This window comes from Poecile atricapillus, chromosome 3 (genome assembly GCF_030490865.1).
Source record: "Poecile atricapillus isolate bPoeAtr1 chromosome 3, bPoeAtr1.hap1, whole genome shotgun sequence".
Classification (NCBI taxonomy): Eukaryota; Metazoa; Chordata; class Aves; order Passeriformes; family Paridae; genus Poecile; species Poecile atricapillus.
In genome coordinates this window covers 99,241,550-99,261,860 of record NC_081251.1, presented here as the reverse complement: position 1 = coordinate 99,261,860, position 20,311 = coordinate 99,241,550, and the positions used below count along the sequence as shown (strand labels likewise).

At 39.8% G+C, this 20,311-nt stretch overlaps 2 protein-coding genes across 7 annotated transcripts in view; one reads left to right on the top strand and one right to left on the bottom strand.

Moving 5' to 3' along the window:
* Positions 1-641: 641 nt before the first annotated feature.
* Positions 642-7,915, bottom strand: CNIH4 (cornichon family AMPA receptor auxiliary protein 4). Its single transcript, XM_058835194.1, has 5 exons — positions 7,766-7,915; positions 6,425-6,493; positions 5,535-5,647; positions 1,424-1,564; positions 642-837 (listed from the first exon to the last, which is right to left on the bottom strand). Exons 1-5 carry the CDS (start codon positions 7,832-7,834, stop codon positions 810-812), a joined length of 420 nt encoding a protein of 139 aa, XP_058691177.1. The 5' UTR covers positions 7,835-7,915; the 3' UTR covers positions 642-809.
* Positions 7,879-20,311, top strand: part of NVL (nuclear VCP like) — a 37,969-nt gene continuing 25,536 nt past the window's right edge. Inside the window, exons 1-12 of one of the 6 annotated variants that reach the window (XM_058835186.1) lie at positions 7,879-8,013; positions 9,891-9,964; positions 10,511-10,563; positions 10,654-10,750; positions 11,599-11,653; positions 12,182-12,448; positions 13,264-13,387; positions 13,676-13,752; positions 14,029-14,163; positions 15,590-15,691; positions 17,507-17,624; positions 18,111-18,255. In XM_058835186.1, coding sequence (XP_058691169.1) covers positions 7,957-8,013; positions 9,891-9,964; positions 10,511-10,563; positions 10,654-10,750; positions 11,599-11,653; positions 12,182-12,448; positions 13,264-13,387; positions 13,676-13,752; positions 14,029-14,163; positions 15,590-15,691; positions 17,507-17,624; positions 18,111-18,255 — 1,304 coding nt within the window. In that variant the 5' untranslated portion in view covers positions 7,879-7,956. Of the gene's footprint in view, positions 8,014-8,064; positions 8,204-9,890; positions 9,965-10,510; positions 10,564-10,653; positions 10,751-11,598; positions 11,654-12,181; positions 12,449-13,263; positions 13,388-13,675; positions 13,753-14,028; positions 14,164-15,589; positions 15,692-17,506; positions 17,625-18,110; positions 18,256-20,311 lie in introns of those variants that run through there. The other 5 variants (XM_058835189.1, XM_058835188.1, XM_058835187.1 and 2 more) reach the window with 5 other exon arrangements.

Below are 20,311 nucleotides of genomic sequence, written 5' to 3'. Positions count from 1 at the left end.
CTTGTTTCACCCTACTGGCTATGCAAACAGCAGGGAATAGCAACTGCAGATAGTCTTCTGCTCTGTAACCAACTCCACCCCAGTGCAATATGATCTTTATCTGGATGTCCGTGATGTACTTCAATGACAAAACAGGAGTTGAATGGAAAAAGCAAGTATGAATCATGTTTCTTGTTTATCTGCACTGTTACACACAAGTGTCATGTCCACCAAAGGGATCTTAATCCATCCAAATGCAAGGCTTCACATACATTGCTGCAGGGGTGTGGGGAAAGGGAGGAAAATGTAACTTGTATTCCATTGATTTTTGTCTGGAAAGAATACCAACACAAAGATGCAAGCTGTGCTCCTGTTCCACTTTGAAATCTGTTCCAAGTGTTCCTTCAAATTAGGTTCTGATAGGACAGCTTGGCAGCCAGTCTCATCCTGACACCTCTCAGCAAGAATCAGGTATCATTGCTGCACTTAAATGTGTTCTGGAACTATCATTACCAGCTCATGCTGCTGAAACAAGTTTTCCCGATTACCATTTAATTCTTACGAGGTCACTTCTGTAAGCAAGGATTTCATCTTACAGAAACAGCAGCTCCAGCAGTTTGGCTTGTAAAGGAACAAAAACAACTGCTACACAGATCCAATGTCTTTTGAAAATACTTTATGTTAAAAATACAGAAAAATATTTCTTGTTCAAAGAGGAAAAATATACTGCATGACGACACTGATCTAGGTGTGTTCGGGAGGTGTCTGTGGCTCCACCAGTCACTGGAGTGATGACCCAATTTGGCAGCTAATGGTTCTCTTTCGACTTCTCAATCATTTATCAAAGCCAGAATCATACTGTGACAAAACAGAAAACATGACACCAGTGGATTACTGAAGCTTGTGCAAGCAGGAGCAGCTCTCACTGTCACAGGAGAGCTGCACTGAAAGAACCTGAAATAGAAAGTCAAGGCATCCCTGCTGTGTGCTTTGCTTAGGAAGACAAGGCTGCAGAAGCAATAGTGCAGCAGAGAACAGCAGCTCTGCCACCTTGGAATAAGTGGCCGTATCACAGAACACATCTATTTGTAATTCAGCCAGATCAACTTCATATTTTAAAAACAGAACTTGTAAAATAAACTTGGTCCTCAAGAGTATTTCCTTTCTAAACAGGCCATTTACTGTAGGTGCTGAAAGCATATAACTCTTTACGTTGTACTTGTGGTTTTGAGATTAACGAATAGCCTGAGTTTCCAAAGTGTTTGATCAGAATGAATAATGGCATATAATGAGCCCAGAGACAGCTGTCAAAATATATTACTGAGGCTTAGCAGGATGCAAAAAGCTAAGACATGAATACCAGCAATTTCACAGTGGAATAGAGGAGATAAAAATAGCTGGCAGAAAATCCCTTTGTTTCTTGGGAGCAATTTTTGAAACTAACCTGTAAAGGTACATGAAGAAACAGAGCAGATGAAAGCCCAGCTTAATCATGGCTTCTTTCATGTGTGATTTCAGTTGTCCTCGGTTATGGATCTCTGTGGGATCAAATACTCCCATGTTTCCACTTGGCACCATAATGTACCTGAAAGTTAAGGAATAAAAAAAAAAAAAACAAACAACAAACCCCAAAAATGTAATCACTGAAACACTAGGGAGTGTCAGGGCAAGAGGCAGGGGAAAGCTTGCCAAGAAGGGACTTTCATCTGAAGAGCTGTTTCACAATTCAAGGTAAGGGAGTTCTGGATATTGCAGCTATCTACAACCCACAAATAATAAGAGAACAAGAAGTACTAAAAACATCAGCCCAACTTCCCATGTATAAATGAGATTCCAGGTAATAGCCAATTCCAGCTAATTTTAATTGCTGTTCACAGTTAGTTGCTGTCATGGGGAAAATGCCCACCCACAGTGTAAAGATGCATTAGATGAAAGGGACTGGAAAGAACCTAATTTAACTAAGAATCAATAATTTGTTTAGCAAAAAACGTCACAGAAATTCACAAATTCCAGTGGTTCACAATGAGATGGCATAAGCCAAGGCAAAGGATCTGTGCTGTTACTCCTGCCCTTGTCACAGCCATCCTGGGACACCTCAGCACAGACACTGAGGCTGACAGGATGAGTCAGGCAGAACTGAAGATGTCAAGTTCTGCTGTCCGAACCCACATAAGAACAAAAGTTGAGTGAAGCCAAGTGGAACATAAACCAAGGAAGCATAAAACCAGCAAACCACATGTTGACGTCCTGTGACAATTGAGCCAGCAGCATGTTCTCTTGTCGAAGAAATTCTTGAGGGAGCACATGAAGTTCTCACTCTAGCTGAGCTCAGGCTAGAATATCACTTCCCTAAGATACTACACAGGCTCTACCTTCTTGGAATCAGACTCTTTCTATACAAAAATTTATCTCTGTCTTAAAGCTGGAGCAGAAACATGGTCTCAGAACAGAACCCTTGGTCAGTTTTCTTAATGTACTCCATTGGCACCACTTGTAGTCCAAAAGGCACTTCCCCACATCTTATAACATTTATTTCCATAACAGGAGGGGAAGGAAAGGGAACAAGCAACAGGGAGATTTTCTAGCAACAGGACATTGGGAAAGAAAAAGTTCACCCCACCTGTAATTGCCTGTCACAGAGGCACTGAAAAGCACTGCAGTATATTTGACTAATACCAAAGACAGTTGTGTCCCATTAAAAACAGCTCATGTTAAATAATTCCAGTTTGAAATTCTCTTCTAAATTTGACGTTTTGAATGGTTGCTCTGGTTTTAGTGTTGTAACACAAATTATTGTCCATTTCCTGGGAATGTAACACATTTTATTGGATAATGTTTCCTGCACAAATTTATCCTAGAAACAGAATGCATAAGTTTCTTACATGTCTGGGATATGAGTGCCATAAAGACAGTATGCATTAATTTTGCTTTTTGCAAAAATGGTGACACTTAAATGATGCAACTTAATTGCATAAGCTGAGGCATTTCTTCCAAGAGGCCCACAAGGCAGGACAGCCTATATTCTGTATCTAAGGAACTGAGCCATGGATACAATGCTGCTGGATGCTGACAAACCCAGCTCAAGCCAGCTGTCATCCTCCACACAGCAAAAAAACTTCTGCAGCAAACAAGTAAACTGTCATCTTTAATAAAAATACACAGTAGTGCCTCCAGGATTTCAATTCAGTGGAAGCTGCTACCACAGCAACAGGACACTTCCCTCTAGATTTCCCAATTTTTAAAGGGATGTAGAAGTTCTGACCAGAATTTTCAGTGAATTGTAAAGATTTCATTTTTTTAAATTTTTTTTTACTCTTTCAGTTTTATCTTCTTACAGGCATGGCAAGAATCTCATTATTTGGACCTGTTCTCTTAAGGAGATCTATATAACAAAGAAGAAAAAAAAAGCTGAATGCTTTCTTTTTTTTAAAGTTTTAAAACAAGGAGAATGTAAGACAAAACTGTCTCACTGGGGACACTAAAAAATTAATCAGAAAAAAATTAAATATCATCTGAGTGTGCTAAACAATAAGGGCCAGCAGGATGTTAAAATAAACATACTGCAAATTTGGAAGTCTCTCTTGATGCTGTTTTTGACTAATTTATCCTTCCCAGGATTTGTTTCTGATACCCTTCCTGCACAAACCCTCTCTTCTCTCACTAAAATCCTTGAGAGAATTACTAAATTAAGCCAATATTACCTGTAGCTGCCATGTAGTCAATTGGATTAAGGAGGTTTTAAAGTTAAGCGAATAAGCGGAATCCTACCTTTTCCTCTATCACTTATAGTGCAAAGCAGGGACTTCTTCAATCTCAACTGAATTATTTTGCTTCTGTATTTCTGACATAAATTTCCCCTCTTTTACTTTGAACCCATTACTCCTTGTGCTATCAATACAGTTCCTAATGAGCTGAAAATGCTAAACCCAACACTTGCTTTTGCAAGCCTCCAACTCCTTCACTAGAGATGGGATAGTCCAGGCTATTAATGTGGGAGAAACTCCTCAATCCACAGAAATAAGGGAGGATTAGTGATACAGGCCTAATATTATGACTTATTGCCTACACTGCACATCTAAAATTAAGGAAACAATCCTGGATTTTAGGATATTCAAAATATTTATGCTATGTAGGACATATATAAAATGAGAGCTGTCAATACAAAAGAGTAATCAAAGCTTACTGCCTAACGTGTAGAAATAGAAAGAACGCCACTTTTAAAACTCCCTCTGACCAGTTTTAGAAGGGAAAGCAAGTGGCTACGCTAAAAACTAACTTAAGTACACAAAATGAAGCAGCAAAGTGGTAACCAGCACAAGAAATTTTGACAGCTTCAAAGAAAACGTGTTGTCTGTGGTGTCTCAGCCTTGCCCAAATGAAACATCAAATCCTAAGCTTGCCAGCAGACCCCAAACCAAATATTGGTCACTATAGGTACATAGGGAGGGGCAAACAAAACCAGGCAAAAACCTATGTGTGTGTATTTAGGCAACATTTATTTATTAAGCATAAAGTTATACTGTCTCATGTTTCTCCAGCTTAGAAACACTTCAAGGCTTTGCTGGCAGTTTGTAGAAAATAAGGGTGATATTTATCCCTATTTAAATAGCACAGCTATTTTGCCCAAGAACAATCAGGTTATCGGTACAGAAATCTTCAACTTTGTTTTAATGAGAACTGGGAAACTTCTTGTTTAATTCTACCAGGAACTCAACCCATCCCTGCAAACAGCCCTGGCAGGTTCAGGCAAACAAGAATTACAGCCAGCTTTCCATACCTGTACATGTGACATTTGGGCTTTTGGGTTCCCTCAGTATAGTGACTGGAGATAATTACTGACAAATCCACATCCAGTCTCCATCAGCTAAACACCAGGGAAGGGTCAATTCTCCACACACCAAATGATACCAGATAAAAAGAACATGGTTTAAACTGACAGTCACGGTGTTGCAACATGGAAAGCCCCACTGGTAACTAAACTATCTGCAAGGCTGGCAGCCCAGCATACAAGGAGCAGTAACACAGCTGTCCTAGGGAGAAAAGGCTGCAAACCTTCCCAAATCCAAACCTGCAGGATGAGGGGCAAAAACCAGCACAGATGAGTGGAAGCCACAAGTCAGTAAATGAAGGAGGGTGCCACCACAGCCCAATGGTTTTACAACCATCAGCCATGCCAACCTAAGCACTTTTATGCTGATACCACTATCAAGAACAACATGAAAACATTAACTCTGTTTTCAGTGCTATTTCATAATCCAAATTATTCTGCTATTATTTCCTATGAATTTGGGAAAGACCCATAAATGGAAGTTCCTGCGCACCAAAGAAGGCCAAGAAAGCAAGTGAAGGCTAAAAGTTTCATGTCCTTTTCACTGCTTGGTTTTTTGTCATTTTAATGACAAGAAGTTATGTCAGTTTGATTAATGAAGGCTATTAGCAGCTCAAGAACACACCTGAAACATCTCACCATGACACATTATTCATCTTTGTACTACACTTAAAGCTAAACTAGTAACAGTGCTAAGAAGAAACCCCACAATCCCTTGAGCACTTACCTATAAATATTCCATGTGGCCACTGGCAGGTTAAGGAGGAAGATGAACCAGTGCAATGAAATAAGCATTAATACCGTGACAACTGCATGGCCAATCACCTCAGGCACCACCCACTGCAAAAAAGGGAAAGAGGAAAGAATTACATGCACAAATGTAAATTCCTTTATGGAAAAGACATCTATTTGGGATTATAATCTGATTATAACCACGTAAAATCTGAAAAACTGACATCAGAGGCATGTGGTTCCATCACAGTGTGGACAAAATATGCATTATATATTATGAATACCTTCAGGCAGATTCTGCACAAGTAAGCATTGAGATATTGTGCTTTTTCCAAACATTACGAACATTTCTAGAGAGCAGCACAGTCTGAACACAACTATACTACACAAGCATTCATGAAAGAGAACTGAGAAAGTTTACAGAGCTCATCTGAAATCACTGCAGAGAACAGTGGGTTTAGGAATTCAGATAATTAAAACCTGCATGAACAGCCCCAGGCTTGGAACAGATAAGAAAGCTGATCAATAAAAAAACTGGTATCGTTAAATTGGGTCAGCCCCCAGCAATTACACGTTCTTGGCTTGACAGGATCCTGTACCGTTCTCTCTCACATTAAGAAAAAATACCTTTAAATCAAAATGAACACACACATGGAAAGGCCACATTCATTTAATGCTAAGTTTCAAGCAGATTCATTTAAAATGGTACTTTTGTGATAGAATTTGCTGAAAGACGGACATCCAAAAAAAGACAAACAGGCTGAAATAAGGGATACGTGCCAATCAAGGCTTCTCAGATACCCATCACACCCCAGTTATCTGCAATGCTCAGATGAAGGATGTGGTTTTCTAAAACCACAGCAAATGCAAAGAAGAACAATTTACTTTATTTAGCTTGGAGCAGCACGATCTAGCATTGATGTAGTCACATTCCAGATCTGATAGTGTGATTATCTGAAGTTTGGGATAAGGAAACACTGTATAGTAATTCAGAATACACAAAGCTTTAATTTTAGTCAATAAACTAGGGAGAACCCTCTGCTCTCAGCCTTCACTGCCTAGCTCTACGCTGCTCTATCAAAGGCATATTTCAATTAGTTACAACTCACTCCTATTTTAGATAGAAGGCATGGCTATGTTATATCATCAGGCCAAGTGATTTTATTATAAATTCCCAAGGGCAACTGCTGCACAAGTGCTAAAGTTCAGTTCAGCCCTTAAAACAGACAAGGGAGGCAAACTCAGTACTTTTAGTATCAAAATGGTTACTACAACCCTTGAAACCAAAACTTAATTGTCAGGAAAAATTAATGCACTTTCAAACTCCACAAAATTGTGCAGTGTTAAGCAGGAAATCGACTTTTTTTTTTTTTTTCCAACATTTAAAACAACATTGAATTAATTAATACTTTTCTATGAAATAATAGAGTAACATCATTCCTGAATGAACTTTCATACTGAAATATGAATATTCCAGACAGAAAAGTCCTCTCAAAAAAGGCTTAGGATGCACGTGTGAACCTCGCCATTCTGTCTTCTGTAGAGCTCATGGTTCTTTTCTCCAAGGAAATGAACACTATGAGATTTTTCTCCTATTCCTAAAAAATGGGTAAAGGCTGTTCACTTTTCATCAAACAACTTATCCTTCTAGGAGGAATTTTTTTCGAGTGCTTTTGCTAGAAGAACGGGGTAGACCCTGAAAAATACCATCAGGATTGAAAGAATGTGAAAGCCGGCTCTCTTTTACTGAGCAAAGTAAGGAGAAGAAGTCAAAGCTGCGCCTTTACACTGCAACAACGCCAGCCAGCAAACACTGCGGACCAGCCTCTAACAAAAGAACGTGGATATCCTGATTGCCGAGGAACTCGGAGCGCCACAGCTCCGAGCACACACCTAACACAGAGCACGGCTTCCTCGCAATGAGAACACTGCTGGCCGCACTTCTTAGGCCCGAGTAGCTCCCGAGCACCACTGGCTCCTTGTGCCGCGCCCGTGTCTCCTCAGCCGCGGCCGCGCCGCCCGTGGAGCCACAGCCCCGCGGAGCGAGCGCGCTCCGGGCGCCGAACCCGCGCCGCCGCCGCAGCCCCCGGGCCCCGCGGCCATGGCCCAGCACAGCAGCCCCCCCGCCCTCAGCCCACCGGCCCCGCCGGCGCCTCAGCGGGCCCGGTCCGTCCCGGTGCCCCTCCCTGCCCACGCCGCGCCCCCCACGCCGGAGGAGCAGGATACGAAGTAGACGGAGAGGAAGATGAGGGCGCAGCAGTCGATCAGCGAGAAGATGAAGACCACCGACTCCATCCCGCCGCCGCGCCCGCCGCGCTCCGGCCCTCCCGGCCGCCGTAGGCACCGCCCCGCCCGGGCGGGCCCGCGCAGCGCGGGACGCTGGGAAATGGAGTTCCCTCTCAGGCGGGGTGGCGGCCATGCGGTGCCGGCCCGGCCGCGTCTCCGATCCCCGGCTGAAGCAGCGCATCAAGCAGGTACCGCCCGCCCGCCGGGGCACCCTCGGCACCCCCGGTACCACCGGCACCACCGGCAGCCGGCGGGGCTCGTGTATCCCCCTCTGGCGGAGGGGCCTTGAGCATCCGGCCCGCTCAGTAGCAGGAGAGGACCAAACCCCGGCCCCTGCCTCTGAGGGCTTTAGAAAAGCCTTAAAAAGGCTTTAGAAAGGTCTACTTGTTTATTTCATTTATTTTAATTTTCTCTTTTTTTTTTTTTCCGTCATTCTTCTGTCCTCTTTAGTAGTCCTAGTCTTGAGGCTGGCTTCACATGTAAAATGAATAGGGCAAAAGAAATATACTCGAAGTATTCATATATATATATAGGTATATACGTGTATGTATATACACACAGACGGTGTATATCTCTGTGTGTATATATATGCAGATATATATATATGTATATACAGGTATGTGTGTGTAAATATATCTGTATAAATGTGTGTGTACATGTATGTATTTGGACCTTAGGAGGACCTTCTCCACAGAAAGGGTGGCTAAACATCGTAAGGAGCTGCCCAAGGAGGTGGTGGAGTCACCATCCCTGGAGGTGTTTAAGGAAAGACTGGATGTGGCACTCAGTGGACATGGTGACACAACTGGACTTGGTTGTGATCAGTCCTAGGTTGGACTTGATGATCTCAGTGTTTTTTCCAACCTAAATGATCCTGCAGTTCTGTGATATTGGCAAATGCTGTTTGTTTGGAAACGTGTACAGTGACTTTATTGACTGGCTGAGAAAAGGGAAAAAGGGGATTACTTCCCAAATACATGTAGGAACAACAGGGAAAACTGTGATTCCTTCAAGTGGCACAGTGCTGTGTCACATCTTACGATAGTTTATAATGGCTTTGCACCTTGAACACCAGGTTTCTGAGCCTCTGTTTAAGTGTACTCCACTTATAATTCCTTAAAATGAGACAGTGACTGCTCAAGGGAACTTGCTTGGTTTCATTCACAAGGTCACATTGAATGTGGCTTGACTATTCCAAAGTGGAAAACCCAGCTGGGTTTATGCTAGCCTTGATGTTTCATGCAGGGCATGCCCATGGGTGATGTGAAGTGTAACATAATTTTAAAAGCTAAATATGTAATAAATTTAATTGTTTTGTATGGAGTTATTAATGTAAATGAGGGTTTGAAATCCTCCTTGCTGTGGCATTTGTGATATCAGATCTTTTAGGATGATTCTGTATTTTCTTCCTCTTTTTTAAGAAGGAATCCATCTTTATGGTATCAAAAGTTCTTGCTGCTGATTTGGAGAGCGGGGGAAGAAAGCAAGTGGGGTACAGTTGTACATGAATTTTAGTACATTTTCTCACGTTTGAAAATGGGTTGGATTAGCTACTCTCAGAGCAATAAAAAGGCTTGATAGAATTACTTCATTAACATTGTTCTCTGTAGCATTCTCTGAAATGTCTTCTGAAGATTAAAGTTGTTCTTATGAGAGTATCCATGCTGATTCATATAGATAGTTTCATTTTGAGGGCGGGAGATCTAAACCAAAAAGAGGATTACTGAGAGGAGCCAAGACAATAAGATGGTGTGTGGGCTACAAAGTCAGCTTTCTTGCTAAATAGAAGTAACAGAGTTAGTCCAGCAGAAGTCATCAAAGCCCCCAAATGTAGGATGCTGCCTGTCCCCAGGAAGCAGAGCTCCTAGTAATCTGTGCTTTAATAAGCATTTCCCATTTCATTGGGAAATAGTGTCTAGTGTGTTGCAAGACAGTGATAAGCTGATTCTGATTTTCATTTCAACTTTTAAGGAGGGCAAAATTTAAAATAGGCATATTTGGTCAAGCTGTTCTGATGAAGTGATTGACAAAGATTTTATTCCCTGCTTAAAATTCTTCATTTCAGTATCTTGCAAGTAGTAAATGTGGACAGTATGTTGACATTGGAATTCTAGCATCTGATTTACAGAAAACCTACAGGTGAGCCAAGATTTGTCTTCTTATAGCCTGCGTTCAAAAATGTAGAATATATTGGTTTGTTCTTTTGCATTCATTATGGAAGTTATAATTTTCTTTATGTTGCCTTCATTACCAGTTGTTGAGGTTGATTGAAACAATAAGATTGTTTCCCTCTGCTGATACATTTAATGACTCATATTTTATTAATTCATTGGTATTACAAGATCTAGTTGTGGTTTGGGCTTTTTGTGGGTTGATGCTTTTCTGTTCTAAATAAAAAGCTGCAGATTCATTGCAGCATGTTGGGGTTTACCCCAGTGAATTTAAAGTATGAGGGAAATAAGCAACTCAGTGCAGACATGGGGGGGAAACAGAGGATCCAGTAAGACACTAAAACCTTGCTCGGTTCCTCAGCAGGACGATCATGTTTTTTGCCCAGGTAGTTTTTAATAGGAGCCTGTGTGGAAGCTTGGGAATCAACTTCCTATGTACTTTTTTCACTGGGAGTGATATTATGTTGAGGGAGAAATCAGTTGGTGTAACATGTTTATTTTGTTTTTTTTTCAGTGTAGATTATGGACGAAGAAAAAGAAATGCATTTAGAATACAAGTTGCAAAAGGTAGATCTGTTAATATTGTGTCCAAGATGCCAAATTCTTTGATTATGCTTTGGCTGTTAATTCTGAAGATAGTTTAACTTTTTCTTGCAGTGTTTGAAATAATCAGTAATGAAGAAGAACGCAAAGATTTGGCAGTTTTAGAATCAGAACATGTGTCAAAAAGAGCAAGACAACAAGAGAAAAATGAGTAAGAATTTTTACCACTAGATTAATGATGCCATTGCTGTTACCATTTCTCTAAAGCTTTCTGGGTTTGGTATATTACACTGTGGTTGTTTCAAGGTTGCAGGTAGATCCTTGATTTCCCATAGGCTTGTCTTCTTCAGAAGTTACCTGTAGTTATTGGAAACTTTTTTGGTGCAGAAGACAAGCAGATATTAGAGCCAATCATGATTTCTCTGTTTTTGGGAACATACAGCCCTGAATTAGTGGACAACCTTATGGCTTCCTTGATAGTTTTCCACATAATGCCCTGTTCCTCATGTGTTTCAGTTCCTTTGTTTTGTTCTTAATCGTTCTTGGGTGTGAGAGGTACTGGCCACATGAGAGATGAGACTACCAGACAGGCTATTCAGAGTAAATCACCAGTGGGTGTGAGGTTGGAATGAAGTTTTGACTTCTAACCCTGTCCATAATCTCATGGAGTGTTCTGTGTTCTGTAACCTGGGATAGATATTAAGGATCTCATGGGAAAGTAGGACACTTGTCAGAAGGCTCGGTCTGGATCAGCAGTGATTTGCTCCTATTTTCCTTGGTGAACTGAATCACAATGAACCTACGTCACTTTTATATAGGTCTGTCTTTCAGACAGCTTGGCAAGTTGATCCAACTCATCACACACTTGGAAAGGATGCATTTTTTAACTTTTCATAGTAGAAGATTGAGAGCACGGGAGTCAGGAATTTCTCTCCAGCACTAAGCCACATACTGTGATTATGGGGAACCACATTGTAGAAATCGCTTTTATTTTACAGATGTCTCACTTGCAGTTCTGCTCTGATAAATTAATAGCTTTTGTCTTCCTTCCCTGTTAAGGACTACTGGAAGTGGCACAGATGACTCTGACTATGATGATTATCCAGAAGATTTAGTAAGTTTTATTTTATTACGATTGTTTGTATTTGTATAATATATGCTTCTATGTTGTGAAATTGTGCTTGAAGAGTTTAAAAGGGGAGGTAGAGATAAGGTCTAGTCAGAGTTAGCAATTCCAACTGACAATCTGTGCAGCTGGAAAGAGGCTGTTTTCTGAAGGAAAAAGAAGAACTCGTGGGGAATCACTTTTGGGAAGGCACGCTCAGAGCCTGAAGGACTTGCTTATCAAATGGATGAAGTGATTGAAGGAACTGACATCTCCAACTCCTGCCAAAAGAGGTGCCATTCCATTAACAGGAGTCATTACAGGGTAAATTACAAAGGCTGCTGCCCCTTCAGCCAGCACTAGGTTTATATGCAGTCATTTGATTGGCAGAGGAGTGGGTTGGAAGATGCATTGCCTATTTTATCCAGCAGTGATAATACTAAATTATGCTTATGAAATAGTTTTTACTGACCTCTGAATATAAACCAAGTTTAAACCCATGCCACGTGTTTTCTTTACAAATGTGTAAATCTGCAGTCTGCAAATCAGATGAACAGTTCCCTGCTGGGCTTATACAAGAAAGGAAATCCTGATTCTGTTCCACCCACTCCAAAAAATGACCCAGTGGAGATGTCTCCTCGTGTGAGAGCAGCACCTCAAACAAGCACCTTTGCGCCAGAATCCAGAGGTGAAAGACGAATCTCTGATGGTGGCTGGTTCATTGATAAAACTCCTGATGGGAAAGACTTCTTCATTGACCTTTCTGAGGATGGAGAAGGAGAGGAAACAAAACTGATTTCTGAGGTACTTTGTGTTTCACAAACCCAAGGTGATCTAAGTAGATGCATGCACAGAATTGCATTTCAAACATATTTGTACAGAAGGTAGAAAGTCACCAAATAATGAGTTTCTTCCAGATTTTTTTGAGGAAAATGTAGTTCTCAATATGAAGGAGGCCCAGATTAGTGCCCTTACTGAGAGAAAGATGAGTGGAACATAGCTGTTACTTACTGCATTTGCCAGTGACCAGCCTACCCAGTCTGTGGCTTGCTGCAGCCACAGCAGGTAGTCTTCCTTAGCCAATGGTAAACTCTTTGTGACCCTGGGGAAAACAAGAAACTTTTTTTTATTTCTTTTATCCTGCAATAGTCCTTCTCTCACATGCACTTAACTTGTGTTAGCACTGAATAATGTTTTCTTATACTCCCTAGTGACTTACTAGAAATAAAAATAGTTTCCAATGGAGTAAATACATTCATATAATTGTATTCATCCTCAAAGTAGATTCCTCCATGGCATGCAAATAAGTGGTGTCTGATTTTGGTTATTAGTTTTGAAGGGGTTTGCTTGGTTTTGGTTTGGTTTTTTTTGTTTATTACTATGTTCTCTTAACAAAAAAAAGTGACTGTTGTAATTAACCCATTTAAAAACAGTGCAAATCATAAGTACAAAAAAGAGTTTTTGCAAAAAAGAAGGTGTAAGTACCTGCCTTACTTGTCTTTATTTATATAATTTGTGTAAGTTAAACATCATAGACACACATTTTGTTCTTTTAAGTTTTTGCAGAAGTTCACTGACTTGGAAGGTTTTGTGTATATAATTCTGGTTTTATGTCCTAGAAATCAACAGAATTTTCTGTCTTGGAGAGTGAAAGAAAGAAGACCAAGGGCAGGAGAGCAAAAAGGAAAAAAGGAGATTTTCAAGATGTAGATGGAGAAATTGAATCCATGTTACTTAAGAAAGGTGAGAGGTTATTTTTGGTGTGTTACTCCAGACAAAGAGATGGCTTTAGACCATGGAATCTGTTATCAGAGGAGTATGTTCTGATGTGCAGAGAAGTGACCCCAGGTAGTTTTTGAAAGAAATTCAGCCCTAATGTTGTACTAGAAAAATATTGCAGTCCTATGTCTGCTACTAAAAAATAATATTACTCTGTGTGCTTATCTGTTTGTTTAGGCTGAGTGTGTTTTGTTTAGTATTAGCAAGTACATTTATACCATGGCTAAATTTGTGTCTTTTCCTCCTTAACAGTGAGAAATAAGGGGTCAGAGCTTTACCACCCTTCAGTGAAGTTTGAGGATGTAGGAGGCAATGATGAAACATTAAAGGTTAGTTAAAATTTTATTGGTGGGGTATAGGATGCACTGAATAAAATGTGTCATGAAAAATGACAGAGAAGAAATGTTGCAGAGCTCATCTTCATGGCATTGAGCAAAGCTGCTTATACCAGCAGCAAGGTTGTTGGTTTTTCTCTGATTAATTTTTCTGTAAGCTGTCATTGAATTCAGATTGTTACACAGAACTTGTTTTATTTTGCCCTGTCTATAAGAATAGCAAATACTTATTTCTGCAATTTAAATGGAGACTTCTCATGTTCTTAACAGGAAATCTGCAAGATGCTCCTTCACATCCGTCATCCTGAGGTCTACACCCACTTGGGAGTTGTTCCACCTCGGGGCTTTCTTTTACATGGGCCACCAGGATGTGGGAAGACACTGCTGGCACAGGCAATTGCTGGGGTGAGATGGCTTCACATTTACAGCTTTTTCCTTTTCTGAGTTACTTTTAGAGAGAAAGAGAATAATCTTCTTTCAGAACAGACTAGAGCTTTTTATTTTAGCCATCCTATGATAGTCTGAAATATGTTAATCTTTACTTCCTTTGTTTGAATTCCATCTGAATCTTTACTTGATAGAACCTCATACACAGAGTCATAGTGACAAGGTTTTATGTGTGATTTAACTGTTTGGAAGCATTCTCAGAACAGAGCAATATAGTCACAGGTGTTTTGAGAAGGGTATAAATGAAAGATAATTTTGGCTAAATTACCATACTGTTTCAAGTCTAGACTCAATTTTACCACCTTTTATGAGGCATGACATTAATTCTATTGGGTGACACCTGTTGAACAGCTGATTTCTGAATTCCAGGACTGGATCTTGCCTTGCCTGTGTCATATTGATGTTTTCAGAGCACATGACACTACTGATGTTAATAGTTTGTGGTGATGGTGAAGTTCTGCCACTGTTCTGGTTTTGGATGTGATAACAATGGACATTTCTTTTTCTTTAATACAGTTGCTCCTTAAATGATACTGATTATAACCTTAGATTTAGATATGTGTAAATTACTGACTTCTGTAGTGCAGATAAGGAAAATACTGATATTTATTCCTGAAATGTTGGTTATACACTTCTGACATTGTTTCAGATGTTTTAATTAAGAAGATTTAGATGGTTTTTTTCTAATGCCTTATTGTAGAATGAAGCCCTTTGAATAATTTGATATTTAATGCTTCAGTAAGTATTAGTATGCTGGAAGGGTACTACATTTGAGGAAAGAAGCATGTCACAAGTGAAAATCTTTGAGATGAAATAAATTTAATGACTGCTTCTTAAATAGTCTTTTTCTTAAATGAAAGATTTTCAGTAGTGCTCTTTTAGGCAAATTATCTTCTTTGAGCAGCAAAGGGTCTCTGGTGTCCTTGAGTTGCACAGATAAGGGTTCATTCTCTTTTATATGTTAATTTAGGGATAGTTTTCTTTTGTATGTAATTCCAAGAACTTGAAATAGGCTGCACCAACCTGTAGCCCTGCTGTGCTACAGTCTATTAAAGCTGCAGTTCTATTTATTTATTCTTAATAGCAGAAAACTTTGAGTGTGAGCTTTACAAGTGTCTTACTGTACAATCCTGCACAGATATTTCTGGAACAGACTCTTGGAACCAAACCCAGTGGGGAATACCTTCCAGACTTCTAAGCAATGCTTTGTTGCCCATTTTAAGTTGGAGGATGCTCCTTATCTTTTAAAAAAATTCCTAAAGATTTAGTCTTGAATATGTAATTTGTAAGCTTAAAAGATGTGGTATTGAAAAATATTTGTCCTCAAGGCAGCCAACATTTCTAACCTCTGCATATATTAAAAAATGTTCCTTGTTTCTTCCAGGAGCTTGAGCTCCCTATGTTGAAGGTGGCAGCAACAGAGATTGTGTCTGGAGTGTCAGGGGAATCTGAGCAGAAACTGAGGGAACTGTTTGAGCAAGCTGTGGTAAGACACCCACTGGAAATAGCTCTGTGAATTATTTGTCTTTTTCTTTGTAAAGATTCATGCTTTGTTGTTGTGGTTTGAATTTGAGTAAATGTGAGTGAGTGAATCTTTATCCTGCTACACACGTGGCTTGTCTCCCCTTCTGTGACCAGAATTCCATTGTACTGTTATGATGTCACAGAGCACAAAGCTTACTGTTCTGAGGCCTTGACAAAAGATGGTTCATCATAGCATTGTAAAAAGAGCAGCATAAATTATTTACATATTTGGGTCTGCTTGGCTTGATATATAAAAGAAAAAAATGAAGAACAGTTCATTGTGCTTTTTTGTTACAGGAGGTTTTTGCTAATTTTGTATGGCATGGAATTTGAGTGAATGTGAGAGATTTTAGGCTTTGGCAGTCCATTTGGTGAAAAGCAGGAAATTTGGAACAAACATGATAAGGGCAGGAGAAAAGTGGAAGTTGAAGTGTCTTTCTTTGGTGTGCCTTCTGGAAGCAAAGAGAACGAGACAGATTGAGATAACTTTAATTTAGAGAAATACAGATGTTTCTGGTTCTTAGTATGGACCTGATTTGTTATTTCATGAGGCCAGTTTTCTGTTCCTGACCTCTGAGAATGTTCTGACTTTATTTCATTTTTCTACTCTCCCCTGAAACTATATGTAGGTATTTAAAGTATGCCCCTAAACAGGGCAAAAAGGTTGATTGCGAAGCTGTTTGTTATGTTTCCTGTTCATATAAATTTTAATTTTTGGAGAGCCTTTTTAAGAAGTTGTTTAGAATAAAATTGTATAGGTTATGGCAAGCAAGGAGTTATTAGAAATTACATATGTTTTGTATGTGTAGTGATCAAGGAGAGGTTGCTCCAAATTACTGTTACAGAAATAACATCTATTGCGTAAAATATGTCTAAAATAAGATCTCTTGCCTTTCTGATAGTCTCTTACGCTCCCTTAAGTAGTTTTCCCACTTAGTTTTCGCAGCAGTTTTCGTGCAGGGGAAAAGACGATTCCTCGTTATTTGGGTGCTGTGGAGTTTTTGGGGCCTTTCCCTCTCTGTCACAGCGCGAATGACCACGAGATGGCGCAGCCGGTGCTGGGAACACCCAGTGCGGGTTTTGTACTTGGGACATTTTTGGAACAAGATTCCACTGTTTTCCTTGAGTATTCCTTTGCACTACTTGTGCTTTTCAGGAATATTAATGATCTTACATCAGCTAAGCACCGTTATATTAGTTACACTAATTATTAATCCGTGTTATTGTTGGCTTTTGATGAAGTTCATGGGATTTTAGAACACTTGTGGGAGTTTCTCACTGCTCATTTTTACTCTTTGAACATGGTTGAGCTCTCTAGTAGCCTTGAATTTCCATGACCACCTACTGCTCCTTTTGTTTCATTCTGTGTGTCAGGAATGTTACTCTTGAAATTCCACAGCTCTAATGTCACTAACAAAACAAACAACAAACCAAAACAGACCTTTCTTGTGTGCTTTTCATTCATGGACTTCAGCAGGCAGTCACAATGGAATATTTAGGGAAAACGTAAGGCTACACAGGGGTATATTTAAATTTTAGACAGTGTGTAGAGACATTTTAAATCTCACGCCTTAATTACTCCATAGCTTCAGATCAGTGAAGTTTCATAGTCTGATGGCTCTCCAGATTGTCTGCAAGAACAGCAGAATTGTTCCAGGACTTGATTGTACAGCAGATTTACAGTAAGGGTTACAGATCAGAAGACCTGAAACATTTCTTTCTTGTAATACACCCTGCCAGTGTGATTTTGTAATTACGAATCTTTCTTGTTCCTTAGTCCAGTGCTCCATGTGTCCTTTTCATCGATGAGATCGATGCGATCACCCCAAAGAGAGAAGTCGCATCGAAGGACATGGAGCGGAGGATTGTAGCTCAGTTCCTGACTTGTATGGATGGTAAGTTTCAGGAACAGCTGTGCTAAAACCAGGTTATAATTATCAGCCTCACTGTCTGCTTCCCTTCAGTAGTGATTTCTGCTTACTTTAAAGGAGGTAGTAGCAAGAATTTTTCTTATTTTGATACAGTTTGCCTGGGGAGTGGTGGGAAGATCATAATAAATGTGAAGGGGTGTTACTACAATATTTTGACAGTGGTTTGTCAGATTATATAAGCCTGTCTGTTGTATAAACAGAAAGAATGGGGGAACCTGTTAAATTAATTAATAATTAATATATCTGTTAATTTTTAAATTTTTGCTTGATTACATTGCAAAATGGAAGTTTTAGGTAGTAGAGACAGAGATGAGCAGCAGTTCAGTCTGACTGTTGATTAGTTTATCTCTGCTGACTACTATCATGTGCTGCAGAAACAGAGTCCCACAGATATGGGAACCACGTTTGACAGTGAGTATGAGTACTGACTTCCTTCCTTCTTTCCCTTAGACTTGAATAATGTGGCTGCCACTACCCAGGTCCTTGTTATTGGAGCAACAAACAGACCTGACTCCCTGGACCCTGCACTGAGGAGAGCTGGGAGATTTGACAGAGAAATTTGTTTAGGGATCCCAGATGAAGGGGCAAGAGAGAAGTATGTGTTGTAAAGTAAAACTTCCATTTTGATACGTTGATAAGTAAAGAAAATAATGTGTAAGTTAACATACAAATTAAGGAAAAGTACTTCGTTGTGTTTAGTTCTATTTGTACCTGAACACACCTGTGGGTCAGCACACACTGAAAAGTTGCAGAAGGCATTAAGTGAGCACCTATTTGTCTTGTTTGCTGCGCCTACATTTGGAGTAACTTCCCTTCTTGTGTGCAGAACTGCTTTTAACATTATGTTAATGTCTTTCCAAGTGCCTTAACAGTGCAGATGATGGAGTCAAATGTATCTTTTATGTATCAGGAAGTTAACATTCTGTCTTTGGTGCTCCCTATGTAACTGTTAAATTAGGAACATAAATTAAGTAAAGCCCATTTGTACCTTAAGCAGCAAGCCTGGATTCTTCCATTCCTTTCCTCATGGAAATATACCAGTCCAGGCATTAAGCTGAGCTGCAGTCATCCTGTGTTGTGTAACTGTCCCTTTTTACTTCAAAGATCTGTGACTATCAGACTAAGTTAAAAGAAATAAATCTATTTTCTCATTTTTAATTAAAAAGGAACTGCTACTCATTTCCTCAATTGCAAAAAACATGGGAAAGGAAGCTTGAAAAACTTAGAGCTTATCTTGTTATGGAAAGGAAAGGTTAAAGGATAAATTTCTTCTTATTCTCAAATAATCATACTTTTAAGTTGGAGAGGCAAGCACTTCTGCTTGCAGTATTGCCCACTTTGCATTGTCAGTGCTCAGGCCATTATTCCGCCCTAGGATTTTTCCCTTCTTTTGGCCACACCTCCATTTATTTTTTTTCCTCCTCCCTCCCTTCTTCCTCCAGATTTACTGCCCTGTAGTAATTGTGTTCCTCTTGGCTGTGAGCAAGACATGCAGATGGTTAGAGGCAGAACTAACGAGTCACCCGAGGAGAGTTGTGATTGTCTGATAGTTCCTAGGAACATGTTAAAATGATGATATTCCCAGAAATAGCACGGTGCCAAAGGACGGGAGCTGTGAATGTCAGAGCCATCACAGGTTCCAGTGGAATCACAGGCATTCATATTATTGTTTGCTTGTATTTGTGTTCCTGGAGGTGTAGGCTTCAGGGACTGATGATTTTCTTTTTAAAATTCTTCCCTCCTGCTGCTTTCTGTTTTGTTTTGTGGAAGGCATGGTGGCATTTGTTTGTTCCTTTATTATAAAATGAAGGGGTTGCATAGGCCTTATAAGTCCTCACAGTGTGCTGATTTAGTGGGTGAGTCTTGCTGAGGGCAAGGTTTGAACTGTGTAGTTGTGGTTCTGCAGCCTTAAGGGGTGGAGTGAGATGAGAAAGGGCACCTGGAGATCTTGCTTTACCTGGTGTTTTCTTGTGCAAATTCAGAATGGGCCATTTGTAGTTCTGAACTGTTTACACTTTGACACAATTGATTAACTACAGGTCTTGTCAGACAGGTTGAAAAAATCTTGAGAAACAGGCTATTATCCCTAATAAAGATTGAAAGGAGAGATGATGGAACTTGCTAGTGGGGAGGAAAACAGATTAAATATATTATAATTTTAGAGTTTTGAAGAGTTTAATCACTTAGTTTTTTCATAACTTTTCTGTAGTTACATTATTTGATCTAGAAATAATTCGAAGGAGATTTTATTGGAACTAGAAGTATGTTACTGATCTGGACTTCTTTGGTTTCTGCTGCCTTTTAAAAATATTTTGCCAATGAAGTGCTATTTTGCTGTTTTATTCGTTTATTCTGCTTTCAGTGGTCAGGGTAAGATACTGAAGATTAAACCTTCACACAGTCTGATTTCATTTGCTTCTTGCAGAATAGCTTGTTGTGGGTGTTCTTCAATAAATAAATTTTTAAGAAGCAGCATGGAACAGACAGTGCAGGCTTAGGTTGTTAGGAATACAAGGTTAAAAGTATCAGTGAATAACTCGTCTGCATCTCTGTGGTGCTCTGAGACCTAGCCTATCAGTTTTGAATATAAATTAGGGTTGAAAGGTGACCTGTAATACTTTGGTCACCAAAACCACCGATAATGCCTGGTT